This window comes from Mesoplodon mirus (genome assembly GCF_964341445.2).
Source record: "Mesoplodon mirus genome assembly, chromosome: 5".
Lineage (NCBI taxonomy): Eukaryota > Metazoa > Chordata > Mammalia > Artiodactyla > Ziphiidae > Mesoplodon > Mesoplodon mirus.
The window spans coordinates 123615105-123637932 of NC_138980.1; the positions used below are offsets into that span (position 1 = coordinate 123615105).

The 22828-nt window shown below is 43.8% G+C and overlaps 1 protein-coding gene across 1 annotated transcript; it reads right to left on the reverse strand.

The window, feature by feature from the left end:
* Positions 1-6208: 6208 nt before the first annotated feature.
* F2RL1 (F2R like trypsin receptor 1) lies at positions 6209-19031 on the reverse strand. Its single transcript, XM_082623780.1, has 2 exons — positions 18824-19031; positions 6209-8404 (listed from the first exon to the last, which is right to left on the reverse strand). Exons 1-2 carry the CDS (start codon positions 18903-18905, stop codon positions 7293-7295), a joined length of 1194 nt encoding a protein of 397 aa, XP_082479906.1. The 5' UTR covers positions 18906-19031; the 3' UTR covers positions 6209-7292.
* Positions 19032-22828: the final 3797 nt, after the last annotated feature.

The following is a 22828-nucleotide window of genomic DNA, read 5'->3' on the forward strand; positions in this document are numbered from 1 at the left end:
GCCGCTGAGCCTGCGCGTCCGGAGCCTGTGCGCCGCAACGGGAGAGGCCACAACAGTGAGAAGCCCGCGTACTGCAAAAAAAAAAAAAAAAAAAAAAAAGTGCCAGTGATATGGCAAAGACTCAAATCTGGATCTCTTGCCCTGATCACTGAAAATTCCAGACTCAGATATCCAAATGTCCTACTCAACGGTTCTACTTGGATGTCTGACAGGCATCTCAAACTCAAGATGTCCTGGCCAAAACAGAACTCTTGACTTTCAAACTCCAAACTTGCTCACGCCTAATTATTTCATCATTATCCACTGAGAAAAAATCTAAGTATGATCTTCGATTCCTAGATTTCTCTTTTCCTCACATCTGTTGACTTTACTTTCAAAACGCAGCCCAAATTAGTTCCCTTCTCTCTATCATCACCCGAATTCAAGCTGACATCATCTCTTGCTTGTGTTGCTGGAATTCCCTAATTGTTCTTGCTTCCCTCTTGCCCTTCTATAATCCATATCCTGTGGTAGCGAGTGACTATCAGTAAGACAATCCTATGGCATCCCACCTAGAAGGAAAGTCAAGCTCCTTACTCCCTTACAAATCCCTTCAGTTACCCAGCACCTGCCTGTCTCTCCAACCTATTTGTTCATACTCTTATTCCCCTCACCCATTCCCATGAAGCCCTTGCTTGGGATCCTCCCAGGGCTGGCTTTTTTGTCCTTTATATTGCAACTTAAATTTCACCTTCTTTGAAACCTTCCCTGAAACCCTAGTATTCTTAGCATTTGCCCTCTCTTAAAATTTACTACTAGTAGATATTTTTCTTATTTCTGGTCTCTGCCCAATCAGAAAGTCAACTCAGTGAGAACAGGGATCTTGTCTATTTTGTTCTCCACAATATCCCTCACTGCCTTGAGCATGACTTGGCACATAGTACATGGTGGAAGAAATGAAATTGAATGAACAAGTATGCAAAGATATAAAAAGATATTCACCCAAAGATTGCCTGAATAGCAATACAAGTATAGCAAAAAACTAGAAAACCTAAGAGCTGGAGGATTCCTTATATAGTATATCCATACAATGGATACAACCATTTAAAATAATGAGGTCAATCTCTAAATGCTGATATGGAAATAATGTCCAAGATGTGTTCATATAAAGTGTGGTAGCCAGTCTCCAATATGGCCCTCAGTGATCCTCGACTTCTGCTATTTATGCTCTTATGTAGTCCCCTTCCAAAGTGAATTGGAGTTAGTCTGTGTGACCAGTAGAGTAAGGTGGAGATGATGGTGTGACTTCTGAGGCTAGGTTCTAAAGGTCATTGCAGGTCCTCCTTGTTCTCTAGATCACTCATTTTGGGGGAGGCCAACCTTCGTGTTATGAGATGACTTGAGCAGGCCTGTGGAGAAGCCCTCATAGAGAGGAACCAAGGCTTCCTGCCACCAGCCAGCATCAACGTGCCAGCCCTGTGAGGAAGCCACACAGGAAGTGGATCCTCCAGCCCCAGTCAAGCCTTCAGATGACTGCCACCTGGTGAGATCCCAAGCAAGAACCACATGGCTAAACTGCTCCTCAGTTCATGGCCCACAGAAACTGCGTCAATTAGCAAATGTTTATTGTTACTTTAAGCCACTAAGTTTTGAGGAAATTGATTATGCATAAATAACATACATAGTATAACTCTTTTACTTTTAAAAAGCATATAGATACTTATACTTATTCATGCATAAAAAATACCTCAAAGGATGCACAAAGGGAGTAACTAGGTTCTGATGTGAATGGGTCCACTTTTCAGTATATGCTCTTATATTCTCAGATTTATTTACAAGAACCACTTATTACTTTTATAATTTTTAGGTTTATTTTTTGAAAGGTTTAAGCATCACAATATTAAGAGAGAAGCCACAATAATGGCCCTTCCTAAGCCTTCTTGTCCTTTTGTTTTCCTTGACTTTCTCCCACTCTCAAGACCTGGCTTTAGAATAGGCTCTTCTTTAAAGGCTTTCCATTAACCCAAATACTGGAGGATTTTTTTTTAATATTGATTAATTTCACCGAGAACATTAATCCCACAGTTAGAATGTTGCTAATGTGGGAATCCTGATTTAAATTTGCATTTAATAAGGCAATAATGTTGCAATAACTGTGGGATGAGTGAATGAACCACTCACACTTGCTGGGTGCTGATGGCTTAACTAGAGTTCGTGGAGCCCACAGGCTAGGGCTGTGTTTTCTGCAGGAGGCGGTGCAGAACTGGTTGTGCCTAACTTCTCACCAATAAAGACAGACACTGGGAAATATTCCACAGACTGACCAACAGGTAGAGGCAAAGGCAGCTCATACCCAAACCACAGAATTCGTCACACTCTTCCTCAAAAAAAGGCATTTCCAAAGTGTGACCTGAGTAACTCCAATTATTTACATTTAAACAACCATCTCAGTGACATTCCAAGTCTTTGGATAAAATGGAGGACCAGAGGGTCCTCAGGGTCTGGTTTTTTCCCCTTCAGAATGAGGAGTGGGAAGGGACTAGACACATGCCTTTGACTAGTGTGAAATCAGAAAGTTCGCTTTTTAAGACAACATCCAAGCTCTTCAGCAGACCCATGATTTTAATCGATGAGACCAGGGAACAGTATGATGAACTGTACCTTTGATTTGATAATACATTCCAGTCCTCCAAGGGCCTCCAGAGGGTTAAAGCTACAGGAACAAAGTTGTATTCAGTAAACTGTGCATACTGATGAGATTATAGCCCTAGGATTTATGAAATCTTGATAACTGGGAAATTAATTACCTCTGAAACTCCTGCTACAAACAACTGAAATGACATACAGAGAAATGCCCAAACAACTCCAATCAAGCCAGTTTAACATGTGTCCCGCACAGTGGGACAATCCACATTCACTTTCAAATTAGGAGAGCTCTCCTTCAGTCAATGGAGCCAAAGGAGTGCAACATTCAAGTATTCAGATAGTTTAGAAAAATCAGAGCGCAATAAGACTGGGGGCACAGAGTAAAGACAAGAACATCCAGGGCACTTCCAAGCTCAGGTTCAGAGTTCCTCCTCCCTCCCGTCAGGGGCCTGATTCAGGTAGAACAAGACCTTTGTGAGCCACTCCTCAAAGGCAAAAGAAACAAACATGATTGGAAAAGAATTTGCTTTAGCAAACAAACACTCATGATTCTATTTCTCAAATCTTTTTTTCTTACACTTTTTAATGTAGATTCACAGACTTGGTGAAAATGAACCAAGAAAAATACTTCTTCGATAGGTAGTGATTAAGTTATGATCACCTGTGCACGGAATACTACCTAGGCACTGAAAATAATGAGGAAGATCCATATGAACTGATTTAGAAGTTGACATATACATGCACATATATGTATTTACATACACATACATATTATTTTAAGAGTATAACATACATATAACATACCTATTACATATATTTTCTATACATTATAAAAATTAGTTCCCTCTGAGAAATAAGAATGGGCATGAGTAGCAAAGAAGTAAATTTTTTTTATTTTATATATTTTTATTCAGTTTGATTTTTGTAACCATCAGCATGTATTATAAAAATGACTAATTAAGAAATAGCAGGGGGCTTCACTGGTGGCGCAGTGGTTGAGAGTCCGCCTGCCGATGCAGGGGACACGGGTTCGTGCCCCGGTCCGGGAAGATCCCACATGCTGCGGAGTGGCTAGGCCCGTGAGCCATGGCCGCTGAGCCTGCGCGTCCAGAGCCTATGCTCCGCAACGGGAGAGGCCACAACAGTGAGAGGCCCGCGTACCGCAAAATAATAATAATAATAATAATAATAAATAGATAGCAGGGACTTCCCTGGTGGCACGTGGTTAAGAATCCGCCTGCCAGTGCAGGGGACATGGGTTCGATCCCTAGTCTGGGAAGATCCCACATGCTGCGGAGCAACTAAGCCCGTGCACCACAACTACTGAGCCTGCGCTCTAGAGCTCATGTGCCACAACTACTGAGCCCACGTGCCACAACTACTGAAGCCCACGTGCCTAGAGCCCGTGCTCCGCAACGAGAAGCCTGCGTAATGCACCAAAGAGTAGCCCCCACTCACCGCAACTAGAGAAAGCCCGCGCGCAAAAACAAAGATCCAACACAGCCAAAAATAAATAAATAAATAATTAATTTTAAAAAATCACTTAAAAAATAGCAAATACCAAAAAAATGTTTTCCATGGGATGAGCCCACAGACCACCTGCAGGGCCCCTGAGAGCCATTTGTTTCTTCTCCCTTTTATCCTGTGTCCACCATATTTTGCTTTCCCACCTATAAAACGGGAACCCCACTATGAGACAGCCTGCTATGAGACTGAAAGCAGAGCCTGCAACGAAGGCAGGGAGGGTGTATCTGGCACTGAAGTGAAAGGGGGCAAATCAGAAATGAGATCACATCAGTAGTTAGGGAGTAACAGTAATAATGCTACATAAAATTTATGAGCATATATGTGCCAAACATTTAATCCTAATAACTCTATAAGATACTATTATCCTCATTTTACAAATGAGGAAACTGAAGCACAGAGAAGCATCTTCCCTAAGTTAAACAAAACAAAGAAATAATGGAGTCAGAATTCAGCCCTGCCTGGCAGCCACTAAGCTGTGCTGCTTCAATACAAACTAAAATAACAATGAGATTTTTTCCTATCAGATTGGTAACATTTCAAAAGATTGATGGGGCTTCCCTGGTGGCGCAGTGGTTAAGAGTCTGCCTGCCGAAGCAGGGGACACGGGTTCGTGCCCCGGTCCAGGAGGATCCCACATGCCACGGAGTGGCTGGGCCCGTAAGCCATGGCCGCTGAGCCTGCGTGTCCAGAGCCTGTGCCCTGCAACAGGAGAGGCCGCAACAGCGAGAGGCCCATGCACCGCAAAAAAAAAAAAAAAAAAAAAGATTGATGGATGAGCATTTCAGAAAATAGGTGCAAACATACATTTTGGTAGAAGTATAAATTACTGAAGGCCATTTGGCAAGCGTTACCTAAATTTTAAATGGGCATTGATAACTTTTGACCTGGTCATTCTACTTTCAGGACCTCATCCTACAGAAATACTCACAAAGATGTCTACACACAGATGTTCAATGAGACACTTTTTTTTTTTTTTTAAACTAGTTAATTAATTAATTAATTTTATTTTTGGCTGCGTTGGGTCTTTGTTGCTGTGCGCGGGCTTTCTCTAGTTGTGGTGAGCGGGGGCTACTCTTCGCTGTGCATGCAGGCGTCTCATTGTGGTGGCTTCTCTTGTTGGGGAGCACAGGCTCTAGGTGCGAGGGCTTCAGTAGTTATGGCACTCGGGCTCAGCAGTTGTGGCTCATGGGCTCTAGAGCACAGGCTCAGTAGTTGTGGCACGTGGGCTCAGTTGTTCTGTGGCACGTGGGATCTTCTCAGACCAGGGCTCGAACCCGTGTCCCCTGTACTGGCAGGAGGATTCTTAACCACTGCATCACCAGGGAAGCCCAGCACTGTTTTAAAAGAGGAAGAAAAAAAAACAGGGAGAGAGAGAAACAATTTCAGGAGCCATAGGTAGGAAATAACTAAATGACTAAAACGTCACAATATATCCAAAATATTAAGTAGTCTGTATCCTTTAAAAATGGAGGTCAATTCATAGATGCAGACGTGGAAAGAATTCTAAAATGTGGTTAAAAGAAAAATACTTATCACAGAGCAATGTGTATAATATGGCCCTATTTACGTAAAAAATAAGATGTGAGAATCACTTACATTTCTTCTTAGAAGAGTGATGCCTTTGCTTCCCTTCTCTCACTCCCTCCCTCGAAAACAAAAATGAAGGCAAAAGCCACATAATTCAGAGATAAGTTGTAAAAAATCAGTCATGTGTTATTTATAAATCAATCATACAATAAAACAATTATTTTAAAAGGTCACAAATACACCAGTTGTATAAAGTCAGCTTGGAGTCAAGTACCTCTTTAAACACATTGCAAATCACTTCTATTTCAGAAGTTCTTTTCCAAACAGATGTGGTTCAAACCCAGTGACAGTTTTATAATTTCATATTTGATAACAAGTCAACAAAACTGGCAATAAATAGTCCAACAATAATTTTTTAAAATACTAAGCGGTAAACACTATTCCTAGTTGTGAAACAATCTATTATTCAGACAACCTGAAGATTTTATTGAAGTCAGTAAAGAGTTACACAAGGGCTTCCCTGGTGGTGCAATGGTTGAGAGTCCGCCTGCCGATGCAGGGGACACGAGTTCGTGCCCCGGTCCGGGATGATCCCACATGCCGCGGAGCGGCTGGGCCCGTGAGCCATGGCCACTGAGCCTGCGCGTCCAGAGCCTGTTCTCTGCAACGGGAGAAGCCACAACAGTGAGAGGCCCGCGTTCCGCAAAAAAAAAAAAAAAAAAAAAAAAAGAGTTACACAAAATTTATTTTTCTACATTTAAAATCCTTGCTGTATTTTCCTTGAAGTGGTAATGATATACACAAAAGCTCAAAGGATTGATAAATAATTGAAAGTCTCAATGAGTCAACAAACAGAATTCATTATAAGCTGAACATAAAAGAGACACACAACATTCTTTTTGCTTCTCTTTTCAAAAACTGCCATGGCCCCTTGTCAAGTCGAAGCTGTACCCAGACCAATAGTTCCCAAAGTTTGGAGTGCATGAAAATCTTGTTAAAATGAAGGTTCCTGGGCCCTGTCCCCAGATTCTGAGCTCTGATTCCTGAGTATAATGAATCTGCGTTTTTCAACAAGATCCACAAGGATTTTGATGAGGTGGTACAAGAACCCCACTGACCATTCAAAACTGTCCAGTCCTAACTTATTGCCATTGGTTGGAAACCTGATTCTGGGCAGCTCCCTCACCTCTTTAGTTTCCTAATCCTTAAAGCCAGTCAATTGGACCAATCATCTCTGAGGGCCCTGAAGCCCTAACATGGTTGTGACTGACCCCAGATGTAAAATGTAGTTTTAGCTAAGAACTTAGTCTTCACGCCAATACTAGTCTTTGCAAATCACTGGGTTTCTGTCTTTTCTCCACCTTCTGAAAAGTCTGCTTCCATCAGTTCCGTTTCCAGGAGCACCTGAGTAGAGGAATTCTGAAACTAACATCTATGTTAATTTGGGGGACTTTCCTTATGCAAACAGGGAAGCTCCCAGCAATCCTGAGAGGTGTTGCATATACATAGTATGTGGTGAAACCCACTTGGTTGGGAAACAACAGAAGCATCCCCATAATGTTAATCAGGTTCCAAATCCCCCTACATAACTTCCACCCGAGGAGCTAGAAAACTCAATTGGAGGTTTTAACACTGGTTGAACTTGAAGAGTAAGAGCTGGATTTCCTAGAGAATTTAAGTGATGTGAGGGATACTTGCATCTGCTTTACAGTACGGACACTCCGACAAAGCAGAGCATTCTTTGCATGATCCCTGAAGTCTTGTGAAATGAAGTAATAGACAAAGGGGTCAATGCAGCTGTTGAGGGTGGAGAGGCAGAGGGCTACGATGTACAGGGCATAGACGTGGCTCTGGCCCCAGTTTTTAATCAGGAAGTAATGCACCACAAGCAGAAGGTTACTAGGAGTGAAGCAGATCAGGTACATGGCCAGGACAGTGACAATGAGCTTGATGGCTCTCTGCCTCTTCTTTCCTGAGTTTGTATCCAAGGCAGAAGATTGGAGGGTCCGGATCATCAGCACATAGGCAAAGGCCGTAAGGAAGGCTGGGAACAGAAAGACTCCGATGGCCAGAGAGAGGAAATAATTGAACATGTCCCCCACCAACACCTCCTTTGGCAAAACATCATGACAGGTCGTGATGTTAAGGGCTGGAATGTAGATGGCCTGCTTCACAGTGTATAAGGGGATAGTAACCAGCAGAATCAGCAGCCATATTCCCAGGGAGACACTGAGGGCAATGCTTGCCTTCTTCATGGGGTACACCATGGGGTTCACGATGACCCAGTATCTCTGCACACTGAGACAGGTCATGAAGAGGATGGAGCAGTACATGTTGCCATAGAAAAAGCCAATGAGTACCTTGCAGAGAGATTCTCCGTAAATCCAGTTGTTGCCATGGATGTGATAGGCAATCTTCAAAGGGAACCAGATAACAGAGAGGAGGTCCGCCAAGGCCAGGTTGGCCATGTAAATCACAGCAGGGTGCTTCTTCTTCGTTCGGAAAAGAAAGACCCACAGGGCCATGCCATTACTTGGTAAACCAACCGCAAATACGATCGTGTAGACAATTGGAAGAAAGACAGTAGTCAGTTTTCCAGTGAGGACAGAGGCAGAAAACTCATCCACAGAAACGCCTGGTCCCACTGTTGCTCCTCTCCCAGTGATCTGAGGTGAGTTATCAACGTAACCAATGAGACTTCTTCCTTTAGAGGGTCTACTGGTTCCTGCGCAAGAAAGGCAAGGCAGACGAGGGTCATTACAGCAATCAATGTTTCCACAGAAATGCTGGTTTGTCCAAATAAAATCACTTTAAAGAAAGACAGAAGGGCCGGTGGGAAGGTCACGGACAAGATGGGGCTGCTAAGCGCTACAGTTACCTGAACATTTGGGCAGAAGAGGAAAGGAGGAGAGCAGCTGAGGAGAAAAAGAAGCAGAATGAACTGAAAGGGATGGAGAGAGAACTGGCATGGATAGCACAGCATGTTATGGCAGCCCTGCCTTTCTCCAGAGCAGTGTAGTTGAAGAAAGCTTCCTGTGCTGTGCGAAAGAAGAGAAAGGAAAAAGACAGGAGGAGGAGTACACAAAATACTTATGGGTGCTTTCTTTGGGTGATGGAAATACTGGGATTTCTATGGTCTGGATTTGTTTGCTTGCTGCTTTTTTTTTTTTTACAGTAGGTATTTTTTATGGGAGGGTTGTGAAGTATGTGTAGAATATAACATTGATTTCTATGAATCTCGAAAAAAGTGACAGTATTTCAATTTATTTTTACAAACTGTCCACACTCATTAGTTCCTACCTGTTCTCATCATGGCCATCTATCTCCCTTGGGGCTATAAGACAGGATCCAGCCTGGCCTGTCACTCCCTAGCCCAAAGTCCAACACGGTGAGATTCCCAGGAGCACAGAGATAGTCCCTCTCCAGCCACAAGGACAGCCTCCACCGTGGGCAGGGATCCCCCACTTCTGTGTGGGCTTCCTGGAGACCTTCCCATGGAAGCCAGAGGGCAGGCAAGCCTTCCGGCCTCAAGGTCACTGGACGGATAGGTACATGATTTCTGTTCAGACAAATCTGTATTCTGACTTTTAAGCAAGTAACATGGCAAGCTTTAACAATTTCCACTCTCATCCCCGTATTATGAATTAAACTTTACAAATCACAAACCAATGGCATAGCCAGCCTATGCCAATGAAGTGCTCATGGACCTGCAGATGAATGTGAGGGACAACGTGAGGACATGGAAGGATCTGACTTTAATTCTGGGGAAGAGCAGTCCTTCACCATGGCACTACAGTATGCCAGGGAGGATGTTCAAACTACTCACAAGTTTATCTGATAATTTGTACGTTTAGTCATCATTTTTTCCTCTCCTACCTTTGTGCCCATGTTCAGCAGGATTATTCACTTCTCTTAAGGCTTCCCTACTAAGAAGTGACAGTGATTAGGGTAGGTGGAGGATGAAAGGGTGTAGAGATCAATACTTCACTTTTCATTTAGCAGAGTGGGTAGCCCCCCAAAAGAGATGTCCGTGTCCTAATCCCTAGAATCTGTGATCCTTACCTTATTTAGAAAAAAGGGCTTTGTAGATGCAATTAGGATCTTGAGATGGGAAGATCATCCTGGATTATCCAAGTGGGCCCTAAATCCAATGACAATTGTCTTTATAAGAGAAAGGCAGAGGGAGATTTGAGAGAGAAAGAAGACAGAAAGGAGAAAGCAATGTGAAAATGGAGGCGGAGATTGGAGTAAAGCCAAGGAACAAGCTAAGGAATGCCAAGGAATACCAACAGCCACCAGTAGCTGGAGGAGGCATGGAACGGAGTCTCCCCTAGAGCCTTGAGAGGTGCCCACACTTGATTTCAGACTCTTGACCTCCAGAACTGTGAGAAAATAAGTTCTTACTAACTGAAAACAACAGCTCATGGCAATTTGTTATGGCAGCCACAGGAAGTTAGTACACTTAGGAACAGACTCATCTCTTCTTCCAATTTCTTTTATAATTTTTTCAAAAGAGCATGAATTATTTTTAAATTTAAAAATTAAAATAATATTCCTACATATTACAGTGTTCTTCAAAGCTTGACCATAACCCACAGTAAGAAACATATTCTATATGGTAACCCAGTTCTGATACACATAACCATAATGGAAAAAAGTTTCACAAAATAATAATTAGCCTTGGGCCTCCCTGGTGGCGCAGTGGTTGAGAGTCCGCCTGCCGATGCAGGGGATACGGGTTCGTGCCCCGGTCTGGGAGGATCCCATATGCCGCGGAGCGGCTGGGCCCGTGAGCCATGGCCGCTGGGCCTGCGCATCCGGAGCCTGTGCTCCGCAACGGGAGAGGCCACAACAGTGAGAGGCCCGCATACCGCAAAAAGAAAAAAAAAAAAAAAAAAAAAAAAATAATTAGCCTTATTGTGCAGGGTACACTCTAATACTTTCTGTTGTATTCTGTTCCGTTCTTATAAAATCCAGTCACCACCTTCTACATTGATTTCATGACCCACTTATACATGTTTTTCACAATCAGTTTAGCAGAGTGACCGATTTTACACACCACAAGAGAATAGTAAGGACATATTTATAGACTGGTAATGTCTGTGGAACTCGCTCCAGGAGCCAAAATGGCCAGAGTCGCTGTGTGAGATTACAGGTTTAATTCCAGGACTGTCCTAATTCCTTTACCCTTAATTCCTAATTTCCTTATCCCCATGGTCCCTGGCGGAGCCCTGGACCTAGCACCTGGGGTGGATTGAAAAGCTCAGCTAGCCCTACCCTACCGATGAAGGAAAGGAAGGAGAATCAAGAGCCCAGCTCATGTCTTTAGAACAGCTGTAGCCTGGCCCAGTTAGTACCCAAACCACACAGACGCCGGCAGGGGATTCCAGGAGTACAGCCCTGCAACAACCCTACAACCCTTTTTTTTTTTTTTTTTTTTTTTTTTTTACCAAGCAAAGAACTTTATTAATCTTTGTTTCAAACTTTATTCCCAGGCTTCCTCAGCTTAATTAGCTGCAAAGAATGAATTGTATATAAGCAAAAACTGAAAAGAGCTGCAGTGTCCAGGGGCTTGGGCTTAAAAATATTAGAGATCTAGATTTTATCAGATCCATAAACAAAATTTTAAAAAGCAGTCACAATATAAAATAGCAGCTCCCAGTAACTTCTTCAAGATTTATCTTCTTCAGAAGTTGACTCAACTCAGTTTGCTTCATTTTTGGAAGCCTCATCAAAATTCTCCACAAGATCTGGAACTCCATCATCATCATCCTCTCCAGTAGCAAGTGGTGCTTTTCCATCCACAGATTGTTTGGGCAGAGCTTCAGCCAGTCTCCTTAAACTGGTCAGACTGTCTGCGCCAAGCTGGTTTAAGATGCTGGGTAGCATTTCTGTCAGCTGCTTTGTCTCAGCATGGCCTGTAATGGTGAAAGTGTTTGCTGCCAGAGATGCCTGAACTTTAGGGTTGCAAAATAAAACCACCTTAATACCAACAAGCACCCGCGTGTGTCCAGCGTTGCTTTCAACACTTCACGTGTATTAGCTTACTTCACCTTCACAACACCTTATGAGGAGGTACTATTATTACAGCTGCATTTTCTAGATGCATAAGCTGAAGCTTGAAAAAGCGGAGTAACTTTTCCAAGGCTGAACAGTTGTTAGGTAGGGGAGTCAGGATTGAACCCAAGGCAGTCCGTTTCTAGACTCCCTGGTTCTAACCCCTAGATCACACTGAGCCTCGGAGACCGACGTGAGGTTACGCGCTGGAGTCTATTGAGACCAACCTAAACTGTGCGGATTCCACACGTTTGTTCTCAAACAGATTTTTTTTTTTTTTTTTTTTTTTCGGTACGCGGGCCTCTCACTGCTGTGGCCTCTCCCGTTGCGGAGCACAGGCTCCAGATGCGCAGGCTCAGCATCCATGGATCACGGGCCCAGCCGCTACGCGGCATGTGGGATATTCCCGGACCGGGGCACGAACCCGTGTCCCCTGCATCGGCAGGCGGACTCTCAACCACTGCGCCACCAGGGAAGCCCCGAAAAGAAAATTTTAAATGTAAAATTTTACCATTTTAACACCCCCACTTTGAACTAGCCCTTCCTCTAATAATTTATATATTTATTGGTATTAATATTAACATGTTCTGGAAGACTTTCAGAGGTGTAAGAGAATCCTATAAATTCTCCATTGGTTTGAAAAGCGGTTACCGGCTCTCTGGAGAGGCAGGTGTGGCAAAGATGGTGACTGGACAGTGGACCCCTGTTCTGAGGACTCTTCCATTCAGAGAGCTGGGACACCCAACCCAGAAACAGCCCACCAGAGACCAAGTCAATGAGTCAGACTGCGTTTCTGCAGAATGGAGCCACCAAGATTTTCTAATTACCACAAAAAGACTCAATTTTTTCCCTTGGTACCAAAACAAACCAAAAAAATTACATAACTTGCTTTATAAAAGGGAAGAAAATCTAAGCATTGATTGTCCGGAGTTACCCACATCACAAACATGATAACCAGATGTTATTTGCCTCCGAAGGGAAGAAGTACCTATGAAGTAATCTTACAACAAACAAACGAACGAACGAACCCTCATCTGAACAAGCCCCTGGATTCAACTGCCAAATTAATAGAAATAAAGGGGACAATAGGACATGTTAAATAACATAAGAATGTCATCAGCAAAATCCAGGCTGTGGAAACTGCTGCAGGATAAGGACCTTATTTCTTCAAAATATAAATTACAAGGCAAAAACCAAGAAAGAGGTGTGGAGGTAGGGCTCATAAATTAAAAGACTTATAAGACAATATTAACCTTATATAATGTGTGGACCCTGTTTGGATCCTGATTCAAACAAACTATTAATATAGTATTTATGACACTTATGAAACAATTAGAAATATGAACACTGACTCAGTATTTGATTATATTACCCAATTTTTGTCAGTGGTTATTATGTGGTGATGTTTGAAAAGGAAATTGCCATCTTTTATGAATACATACTGAAATATTTTAAGATGAAATTATATGTGGATTTATTTCCAAATAACACAAGGAGGGGAACCCTCAGGTGCTGCTGGTGGGAATGTAAAGTGATGCAGTCACTGTGCAAAATAATTTGGCAGTTCCTGAAACGGCTCACCATAGAGTTGCCATATGACTCATCAATTCTTACTCCTAAGTATACACCCAGGACAAATTAAAACACGTGTTCATACAGAAACTTATACAGGAATGTTTGTAACAGCATTATTCATAAAAGCCCCAAAGAAGAAATAACAAAATGTCCATCAACTGATGAATGGGTAGACAAAATGTGGTATACGTATACAATGGAACATTATTTAGCAATAAAAGGAAATGAAGAACTGATACATGCTACAATACAAATGAACCTTGAAAAGGTTATGCTTTTGAAAGAAGTCAGTCACAAAGGAATATGTATTGTATGATTCCATTTATAATAAATGTCCTGAATAGGAAATCCATAGACAAAAAGTAGATTAGTGGTTGCCAGGAGCTGGGGAATGGGGCAAATTGGGGGGTGATGGCTAAGAGAGGGGGGGTGGGGAGTGGGATGTTCTTATGGGGTAATCAAAATATTCTAAAGTTGATTGTGGTAATGGATAGACAACTGTGAATACTCTAAAATGCACTGAATTGTAGACCTGGAATAGGTGAATTGTATGGTCTGCAAATTATATCTTAAAGCTGTTAAAGAATAACACAGGAAGGAGGGCAGGAAGGAGGCTGGGGCATCATTATTGAAGCTGAGTGAGAGGTACCTGGGATTCAGTGTAATATTCTACTTTCACATGTCTAAAGTTTTCCATAAAAATAAACTCATGCCAGGTCAGGAAGGTTCATGTAAAGACAGATAAAAATCTATTTTAAATAAGAGTACTAAAATAAAGGGGAGGCGGGGGAGAGCCAAGAAATACTACAAAAAGTTAGGGAAGGGTTCAAAGAGAGAGAGAGAGAAAGAAAAATTTCCTGAGAATATTCCAACATACGACCTTGAATGATCTCAATCTGAAATACCAGTCGTATTAGCTATGTTCATTGTACCAGTGACAGAGCACATGAGCAGCATGCTGCTTGGTATAACACTGGGCAGTTTTAACACTGGTAAAGGTCAAGATGTTGCTCAAAGTTCCCTGAAGCCCTTTCAGCACAGTGCACAGACTTTTACCTCGTACAGCATCCTATCCCAGTCACCCCAACTCACAGAACTTGTCTAGAACTGATGCTATTCCAGCTTCCGACTCTATAACCCATCTGTACACCAGACAAAATCATTTCTATTTTAGAGAGTGAAGATGAAGTTAAATGTACATATGAAGTTTAAACACATGTAAAAGGTTTAAACATACAAAAGCATTCTCCATTTGGGACCTGTAATCAACAATACTTGCCCGAGTACACAAGAATACGCACCCGCTGATGCTCAAGGCAGCATGCCCCCACCCCAATTACAAACAAACAGGAAATAAGCAACATTCATCCACCACCATTCCTAACTTACCATATCCTCAGCACAGTCCCCAGCATTAATAGCAGACGCTACACTACTTAATAAGCATTGAAATGGAAAGACAGTCACAATATGTCCATTGAAAAAAAACAACTGGCAGAATAATATGCTTCCATCTATATAACAAATCTGAAGTCTAGAAAAATACCCACTAAACTATAAACAACAACCATCTCTATAGAGTAAAATGGATGGGGAGGGAAACTTACTTTTTTTACTTCACACCCCTCTATGTTGTTTGGATTACTTTTTCAAAGGGGTATAAATTGGTACAATCTATTTGGAGGGCAATTTGGCAAAAATATCAAAATTTTCAGTGGGCTTGCCCTATGACTCATCAATTTATTGCTAGGAATTTGTCCTGCACATATACTAGCTAAAGTGCACAAAAACACTATGTACGAGAATATTTACTAGAATATTGTTTACCATGGTAAAACAAAAATGGTAGTTTCAATGACCATCGAAAAACAAAAACGGCTAGTTCAATAATTTATGGCATTTATACAATGAATAATATTCCCTCTACACAAGTAAGGACAGATTTTTTTTTTATACTGACCATGAATAGATCTACTAGGTTAAAAAAAAAATAACTGTAGGACAGAATGTACTACAGTTAGCAAATGAAGAATGAAGTGAAGGGACTTGCCCAGAGTGACCTGGTGGTTGACGGCAGTTCAGCATTTAAGTCTGCTTATGTAGACTTAATGTATGATCCTTCTATTGTTACAAAATACATATATTTCTGCATAGAGAAGTCTGTTGAGAGTGAAGAGGGGAGAGAAGGGGAGAGAAGAGGGGATGCTTCGCTTTCTTTTTAACTCTTCTGATTTGTACAATTTCGGGGACAAAATGCATGGAAAACTTCTAACTTTAAAAACGCTACCTGTTCTTTGTTATATTAAGCATCCACCTGTTGCCCACCCTCCCAACCAAAGCAAGTACAGAGCAGCTACTTTATTTGTTTAAACTCTCCTCTTGTGTTCTTTCCCCTACTATCCTGCTCACCCCGAATCTTCTTTTGCTCCGACCTTTGGGAGCACAGATCAAAAAAAATAAAAGCTTCAGTTGCTCGGTACCCCTTCTCTAGGTAAACTTTAGTCAACTTTCTCGTGTTCTTTCAGGATGAACTGTTTTCCTCTCAACACTTGTCCAGCTAATAAAACCATAAGAAACACAAACACAGACTTCACTAAAACATTGCCTATCAAGGTTAATTAGTAACTACAATGCCAGGAAGGTGACCAAACACAAATTTAAAGTCCCATCTTCATGTTCTATGTGTTCTCTCTTATTACAAAACACTGGAAATAGCCCATGTGTCTATCAATAGAGGACCAATTAAAAATTATGATACATCCATTGACAACATTTTAGAGTCATTAAAAATGTTTTATATTTACTGATATGCTACTGATGTTTATATAAACACATACTTGTACAAAAAAAATTTCTCTGTGAATATGTATTTTATGCACGGATGTATGAAAGCATGAGAAAGGCTAGAAACCAAAATGTTAGCAGTGCTTTGGATACTGAGGGTGATTTAATTAATGCAACCCCTTTTTTGGACTCATTTTTCCTTTACAGTGATCACATACAGCTTGTATAATTAAAAACCAATTACAAAAAAAACACACGTTTCAGTCTCCAAAAGAAAAATGGAATGACTGCATTACAGGGGACTTCTCAGGTTCGTGACATGGTGGAAAGAAGTAAGTGCCTGAAAGAAGCAGACTTAAATGCTGAACTGCCGTCAACCACCAGGTCACTCTGGGCAAGTCCCTTCACTTCATTCTTCATTTGCTATTTACTGAGGTCCTTTAGGGAATGAGACTGTGCTGGTGATGGAGGTGCCGCTAGGGGTCCCTGGCCTCCTGGAGTACGTGATCTGGTGGGGAGACAGATGAAACATATTTACAGAAATAACTATCGATTACTGTTGTGATCAGAAAGAAAGCAGAGGCTGATGGACAGTTTTCCTTGCCCCTCACTCAATTCAGTGGCCCGTATCTGTAAAATGAGAAGGTTACACTCTAGGCTGAGTTCCCTTCCATAAGGCAGTCTTTTGGGGAAAAACCTTGGGGAAGAAAAATCAAACCTAGGATGTGTCCTGCTGCAAACTGAGGGGCACACCTTAGGGTCGAACCGAAGAGGGTAAGTAAGCAAAGACAGCTAAAAAGCTAAAGGGCAGAAACACTGGTGATGCCCTGTTTCTTAATCAAAATCAATCTAGCTTCAAGTTGTGAGGAAAGCTCCATCTACCTAAAGTCTCGCTGTTACTTAACTGACCCTTTAGGACAGTTACCCTGCAAAGGAGTAAAAATATGTGGAGGGGAAAAAAAGTGCAATATTAAATACTTCAGGTTAACAAGTAACTTGATTTTTGTTGTTGTTAAGTCCCCCTTATACTTCAGGAATCCCCCCAGCTCCAGCCCCTCACTTTGTAAACAAGAACAAGCCAGACACTCGGGCAAGCTTCCTTTAGGAACCATTTGAATCATAAAACAGATGAATCATCAACATCCACATATTTTTTTAAAAAAATGTTTGCACATACTAAGCTTTGCTCCTAAATTTTAAGTTTATGTTTAAAACATAAGGGTAAACGGACATGCGTGCATCACAGTTTCAGTACTTTCTGTAAATAAATAAATGCCTTTATTCTTGTTTTTTTTTAATTTTAATACATCTTTATTGGAATATAATTGCTTCACAATACTGTGTTAGTTTCTGTTGCACAACAAAGAGAATCAGCCATATGCATACACATGTCCCCATATCCCCTCCCTCTTAAGCCTCCCTCCCACCGTCCCTATCCCATCCCTCTAGGTCATCGCAAAGCACCGAGCCGATCTCCCTGTGCTATGCGGCTGCTTCCCGCCAGCCAACTATTTTACATTCGGTAATGCTGTCAATAAAATGTGTACCAGGGGTGCAGTTTCCAAGTATCCACCAAAATACCCTTTGCTGTAACTCCAAAGGGAAAAGGATCACATTCTTCCGTCTAATTCAAATTCACAGTGACTTGCTCTTTTACAATGTCTTTATGAAGAGGATAAAAGTGAGAACCTGCCTTTTACAACAGGTCTGCAAATTTCGCAGGGAAATTAAAACTTCCCTTTTAAGGCTACCCTGGCTGCCCCAAACAGCGGGGCGTCCTTTAGCATCACAGCAGTGCCATACCAGGCTTAACAGCGCCTACGCCCTCGGAGGCCTGCTCAGCCCGGGAGGCTTCACCCGCAGCCGAACAAGTTCGAGCACACCCAGGGCAGCACACCCGTGGAACCCGGCTGCGGCGTACAAACTGGCACCTGAGCGCCGCCAGGGACGGCTTCCGTGCTGTTCCCTTCCTGGGGCGGGCAGCCTCCGGCCTACAGACCTGAGCCGCAGCCAGCATGGCACTGAAGGCCGGGGAAGACCAGGGCCGTAAGGTCACTTGGTCGAATTTTACAGGGTCGAAGAAGTTCCATTCACTTAATCCGCCCAACTGGCCTAAACCTCGGGGTGAGCGCTCATCACCCCAAGAACCCAGCAGGGTCCGGCCCTGACTTCCACACCCCGGCTGTGCCCTGTGCCAGAGGAGCTGCAGGCCCCGGGGGCGTCTGGAACGCCGTGGGCCGACCCCAAAGAGTGGCCTCCAAAAGTTGAAGGAGGCTGCAAAAAGCGAGGCAGAAAGTTCCCAGGCCGCGGGCTCCCATCCACGCCACCCCGCTCTGAGCCATCAACTCGCTAACTCCGCGGGTCCCGCAGGACCAGCCCGGAAGAGTCTCAAGGGTGTGCGAAATGTTCCTTAAGGATTTTCGTGTTTGCGAAGAAACCCACCGGCGCCCGAGAGGCTAAGCCCTCTGGGTACTCCGTAGAAGCGAGCACTCCGCTCCCTCCCTTTCCCCTCCGTAGACTTCAGCCTCTCCCGCTTGTCCCAGCCGGTTGCTCCCCGGGCGCAGGGATCCCCCTTCAAAGCCGCCGAGAGGAAACTGTGGGATGTCGGGAGGAGTTGGCGGCGGCGGCAGAACACCCTTCGCGCACCTGCCCCTCTTCCCCCACCTGCCCATGGTGCCCAGGACCCCCGCTCCATAGCCGCACGAGCCCTCCTTGGCCAATTTCTCACCTAGGACGGTGCGATTGCAGGAGGCAGAGGTCCCCATCAGGATGACGCCCCCCAGCAGCCACGCCGCGCTCAGGCTTCGCATCCTTCCAGCAGCCCTGACACCCGGCGGGCGGGGAATTCGCTGCCACCGATTCGAAACTCAGAGTCTCACTCACCGATAGGAGAGAAAGCCACCCTCCCACCTGCCCCTAATTGGAGCCTCTGCGCACGCCTCCCCGGAGCTGGAAAAGTTTCAGTGAAACTCGAGAAGCTCGACATACCTGCGCGACGCCACGCCCCGGGGCCGGAACGCAACGCTCAGCTCTGCGGTTCGAAGACCGGGCGTCCCGGCCCCGCCCCCGGCCGCCGCCCGCACGCTGTGGCCCCGCCTCCGCCGCCCCAGGTGCGCCAGCCGCTAAGGAGCTGTATCGGAATGCAAACAGCTGGAACGCTCAGATCGCAAGGCCGAAAACTACCGTTAACCTTTAATTACTCCTAGGGAGCCAGCCAGCGTTGTCCATCCCTATCCCTCCCCTTTCCTAAATGGCAAAAAGCCAAGACCCGAGCTCGCTGCAGTTATCGTCGGTACTTGGTAGAGACTTCCCAGTGTCGTGGGCACTGTGGGATGAGGGGTGAGTTTCTAATCTGCATTGGCAGGATGGACGTCTGCGGACACCCGCGAACGCGATGGGGAGCAAGAAGGGGTCCCGGCCAACCGGAGTAATCAGGGATCTGGGTTTAGGTTTCCGCTCTGATGTTAACTAGCTGTGACCCCTAGTAATACTCTCACCCCCTTCTAGGCCCCTTTCCCAGTCTGTGAGGTGGTGAGGGAGAAAACATTTGTAACAGCTACTTGAAGTACCGCGTATAAATGATTTAGGAGCACAGTCTAGATTAATCCCAAAACAACCCGCGCAATAAGTTTAACTATTATTACCATTTTACAGATGAGGAAATAGAACTGAGAAAGGTTGGATAAATCGCCCACAGTCACACAGTTGGTAGACACAGTTTGTAAATGTTCATCACAAGAAAACTTTAGTCTGTGACTTCTGCTTTCTTCTATTAATCACTGCACTATAAATGCTCCCACCAGCATCTTTTCTGCACTGGGATCCCACAGTCCAAAGAAATATATAAGCAGTATGTACACCTGTATGTATGTATGTATGCAGAAATATATGAGGGGGTGTGGGGAGAAGAAGTGGGAGACTGGGGATCGCTGCACAGGTCCTTCATTATATTGGTAATGTCTTTTTACTTGCTTTAAAAAGATAAAATAAAGTGTACTGTAATTCATTTAAACTCTTGGGTAGTGGAGGAGCAGAGAAGAGAAACGTGAGTGCTGTCCTGAGATACTTGAAGAGTTAGCATGTAGAAGAGGATTAGACATGTTTTGAGTAGCTCCAGAGAGCAGAACTAGGTAGTAGCCACAGTGGGGGGCTGGTTTCAGCTCAATGTAGAAAGAGATTTTTAACAGGGCTCGCTGGGGGAGTTCCCTGGTGGTCCAATGGTTAGGACTCGGCTCTTTCACTTCCGTGGCCCAGGTACAATCCCCGGTGGGGAAACTAAGATCCCCGAAAGCCGCCAGGCATGGCCGTAAACAAACAAACAGCCCCCTGCTGTAAATAAATAAGTAAAAAAATAAATAAAAACAGGGCCCCCTGGTCCCAGTCCTGGGGGCTGCCTGGTGAGGTTAAAGGCTGGGTCACTGCAGGGCTTACAGCAAAGGACCAGGGCATCCGTCCTGCAGGTTGGAGAGGGAATTCCCTCCCAGGATCAGCGGTCAGATTGGGTGAGTCCAGGTAGCCTCTTGAGGGGCTTGAGTCCTGGGAGTCCATGATTCTTCCTTGAAGACCAAAGTTTGCTGAGTCAGTTGCCAGTGACCATGATTATTTATTGAACAGCCATAAACTGAATGGCCACCATCTTGGCCCTGTGAGTTTCTAGGATGGAGCTTACCTCTGATAAAGGCCCTGTGTCATGTGTGTGACCTCTTGCTGAACCTACCATGGGACCAATTAACAACCAGTGGGGGTCCCAGATAATTCAGGCAGACAAAATTGTATAAAATGTCATGTTAGCCAGTTGTTTCAACCATATCCCCAATAAGATATTTCCCCAAATTAACGTAAGTGGAGGGTTAGCATTCTGCCTCTTCCCTCTGCCCTGACAGAGCTCACAGGAGCAGGAAAGTAAATGGTTGAAAAGGAAGAGAAGCAAATGGCTCTGGATGTGCCATGAGTGTGGAATAATTGCTCCCTGAATAACAGGAGTGGACTGCTTCCACAGAAAAGAGGGGCCAGGGAAAAGTTGTCCAGTGAATGAGATCATTCTTTTTAACGGGTGCCTTTCAGTAGCCCCATCTCTTAAGAATCTCTCATTGCTATGTCTGGAGTTCTTTTGGAAATGTGGTAAGAGCGTAGCTTTTGAGATTGTATAACCCTGTGGGCAAATTCTGGCCTTCCCCCTTCCTAACATCTGTGTGACTTGAGAGAAATTACTACTTACCCTCTCGAAGCTTTAAGTTCCTTACCTATAAAATGGAGTCAAGGGAATTTCCTGGTGGTCCAGTGGTTAGGACTCCGTGCTCTCACTGCCGAGGGCCCAGGTTCAATCCCTGGTCGGGGAACTAAGATCCCACAAGCCTTGTGGTGCGAAAAAGAAAAAAAATGGAGTCGATATTTTTTTAGTTGAGATGTGCCTGAGGATAAAATAAACTGTGATTGTGTTTTTGTTTCCTTCCTTTCTCTCAGGAGTCTTCTTTACACCCCCTACCTGCACCTCAGCTCTCAGGATGCTGTGTCCCAGAATCACACCCCTGGGCCCTCTTTTCCTCCCTGGAAAAGTTGCCTTCTAGAAGCAGCACCAGGGCCTTCCTCATCCTGTCCAGGAGACAGTTCTCCTGACGGGGATCAGGTCACTACTGAGGGTCCTTCAATAGGGAAGATACTCAATCCCAAGACATCCCTTCAATCTTTCCAAGCCTCCATTTCATCAGCTGTTATATGTAACTATTACGTCTATAATCTGGGGATGATAATAGTACCTTTCTTATAGGCTGGTTATGAAGATTCAGTTTGCTAAATGTCCATAAAGTACTTCTTAGCACAGTTCCTCACATATAGTAAATAAGAAATGGTAGCAACTATAGAATGACTGCCCCAAGGGGCAATCTTCCTCTTTCCAGAGAACAATGCATCAACATCCAGCTGTTTTCACTTAAATTTTTATTAGTATTTTATGGAACTATGCCTTGAATCATCAAAATTTCCAAGAAAATATTTTATTGAACAATGCCATGAGTTAATGATCTCAAGAATGCGGTTTCTCCCAGTGGCCTGACTACATTCATTTGAGTCAGTTTGCAGATGTTTTCTTGTGACTTTGGGACTAGAGTATTTGTTTTTTAGATCTTGACTCCTTTGCCCTGAAGGGCTTGGGGTGTTTTATGGCCCTGTGGAACAGTACAGAGAAATAACCACAGGCAATTCCAGATAGTCTGGCTTTCAGGGATTGGGAACTTTGTGCAGTTTCTCACCCTCTACCGCTCTAAGGAAAATAAAGTAGGAACTGGGGGATGCCAGACCCTGAGGGAAAAGCCATTTCATTCAATCCTTCCTACAGTCATTTATCAAACTCATCAAACTCTTTCTGGAGAAACAAAGACTTAGTCCCCATGTCTGAGTAAAAAAAAAAGACTTAGTCCCTGCACTCTTGGGTCCCAGGCAAATATAGATGGAGGAAAAGTGACATTCATTTACTCATTCTGGACAAGGTTAGGAATGACCTTCACACGGTAAATCCTTTGATCAGTTCTCAGTCTTCATGGCATAATTGACCTCGCTCCCTTCTTGAATGCTATGTTCACCTGGCTTCCTGGACCACTCTTGTCCTGATTCTCCTCCTGATTCTCCTCCTGTCTCCCTGGCAACTCAGAAGGGGTTGGTTCTTTTCTGGTTCTCATTTACTGTCCTGAATTCTACACTCTAGGGTGCCTGTGGGTTTGTCCTTGGACTGCTTTTC

Excerpts from the sequence above, each read along its gene's own strand:
- F2RL1 (XM_082623780.1), bottom strand. The coding sequence starts at position 18,905 with ATGCGAAGCCTGAGCGCGGCGTGGCTGCTGGGGGGCGTCATCCTGATG. Across the intron at positions 8,405-18,823 it reads CTGCAATCGCACCGTCCTAG|GAACCAGTAGACCCTCTAAA; the intron begins GTGAGAAATTGG and ends TTTCTTGCGCAG.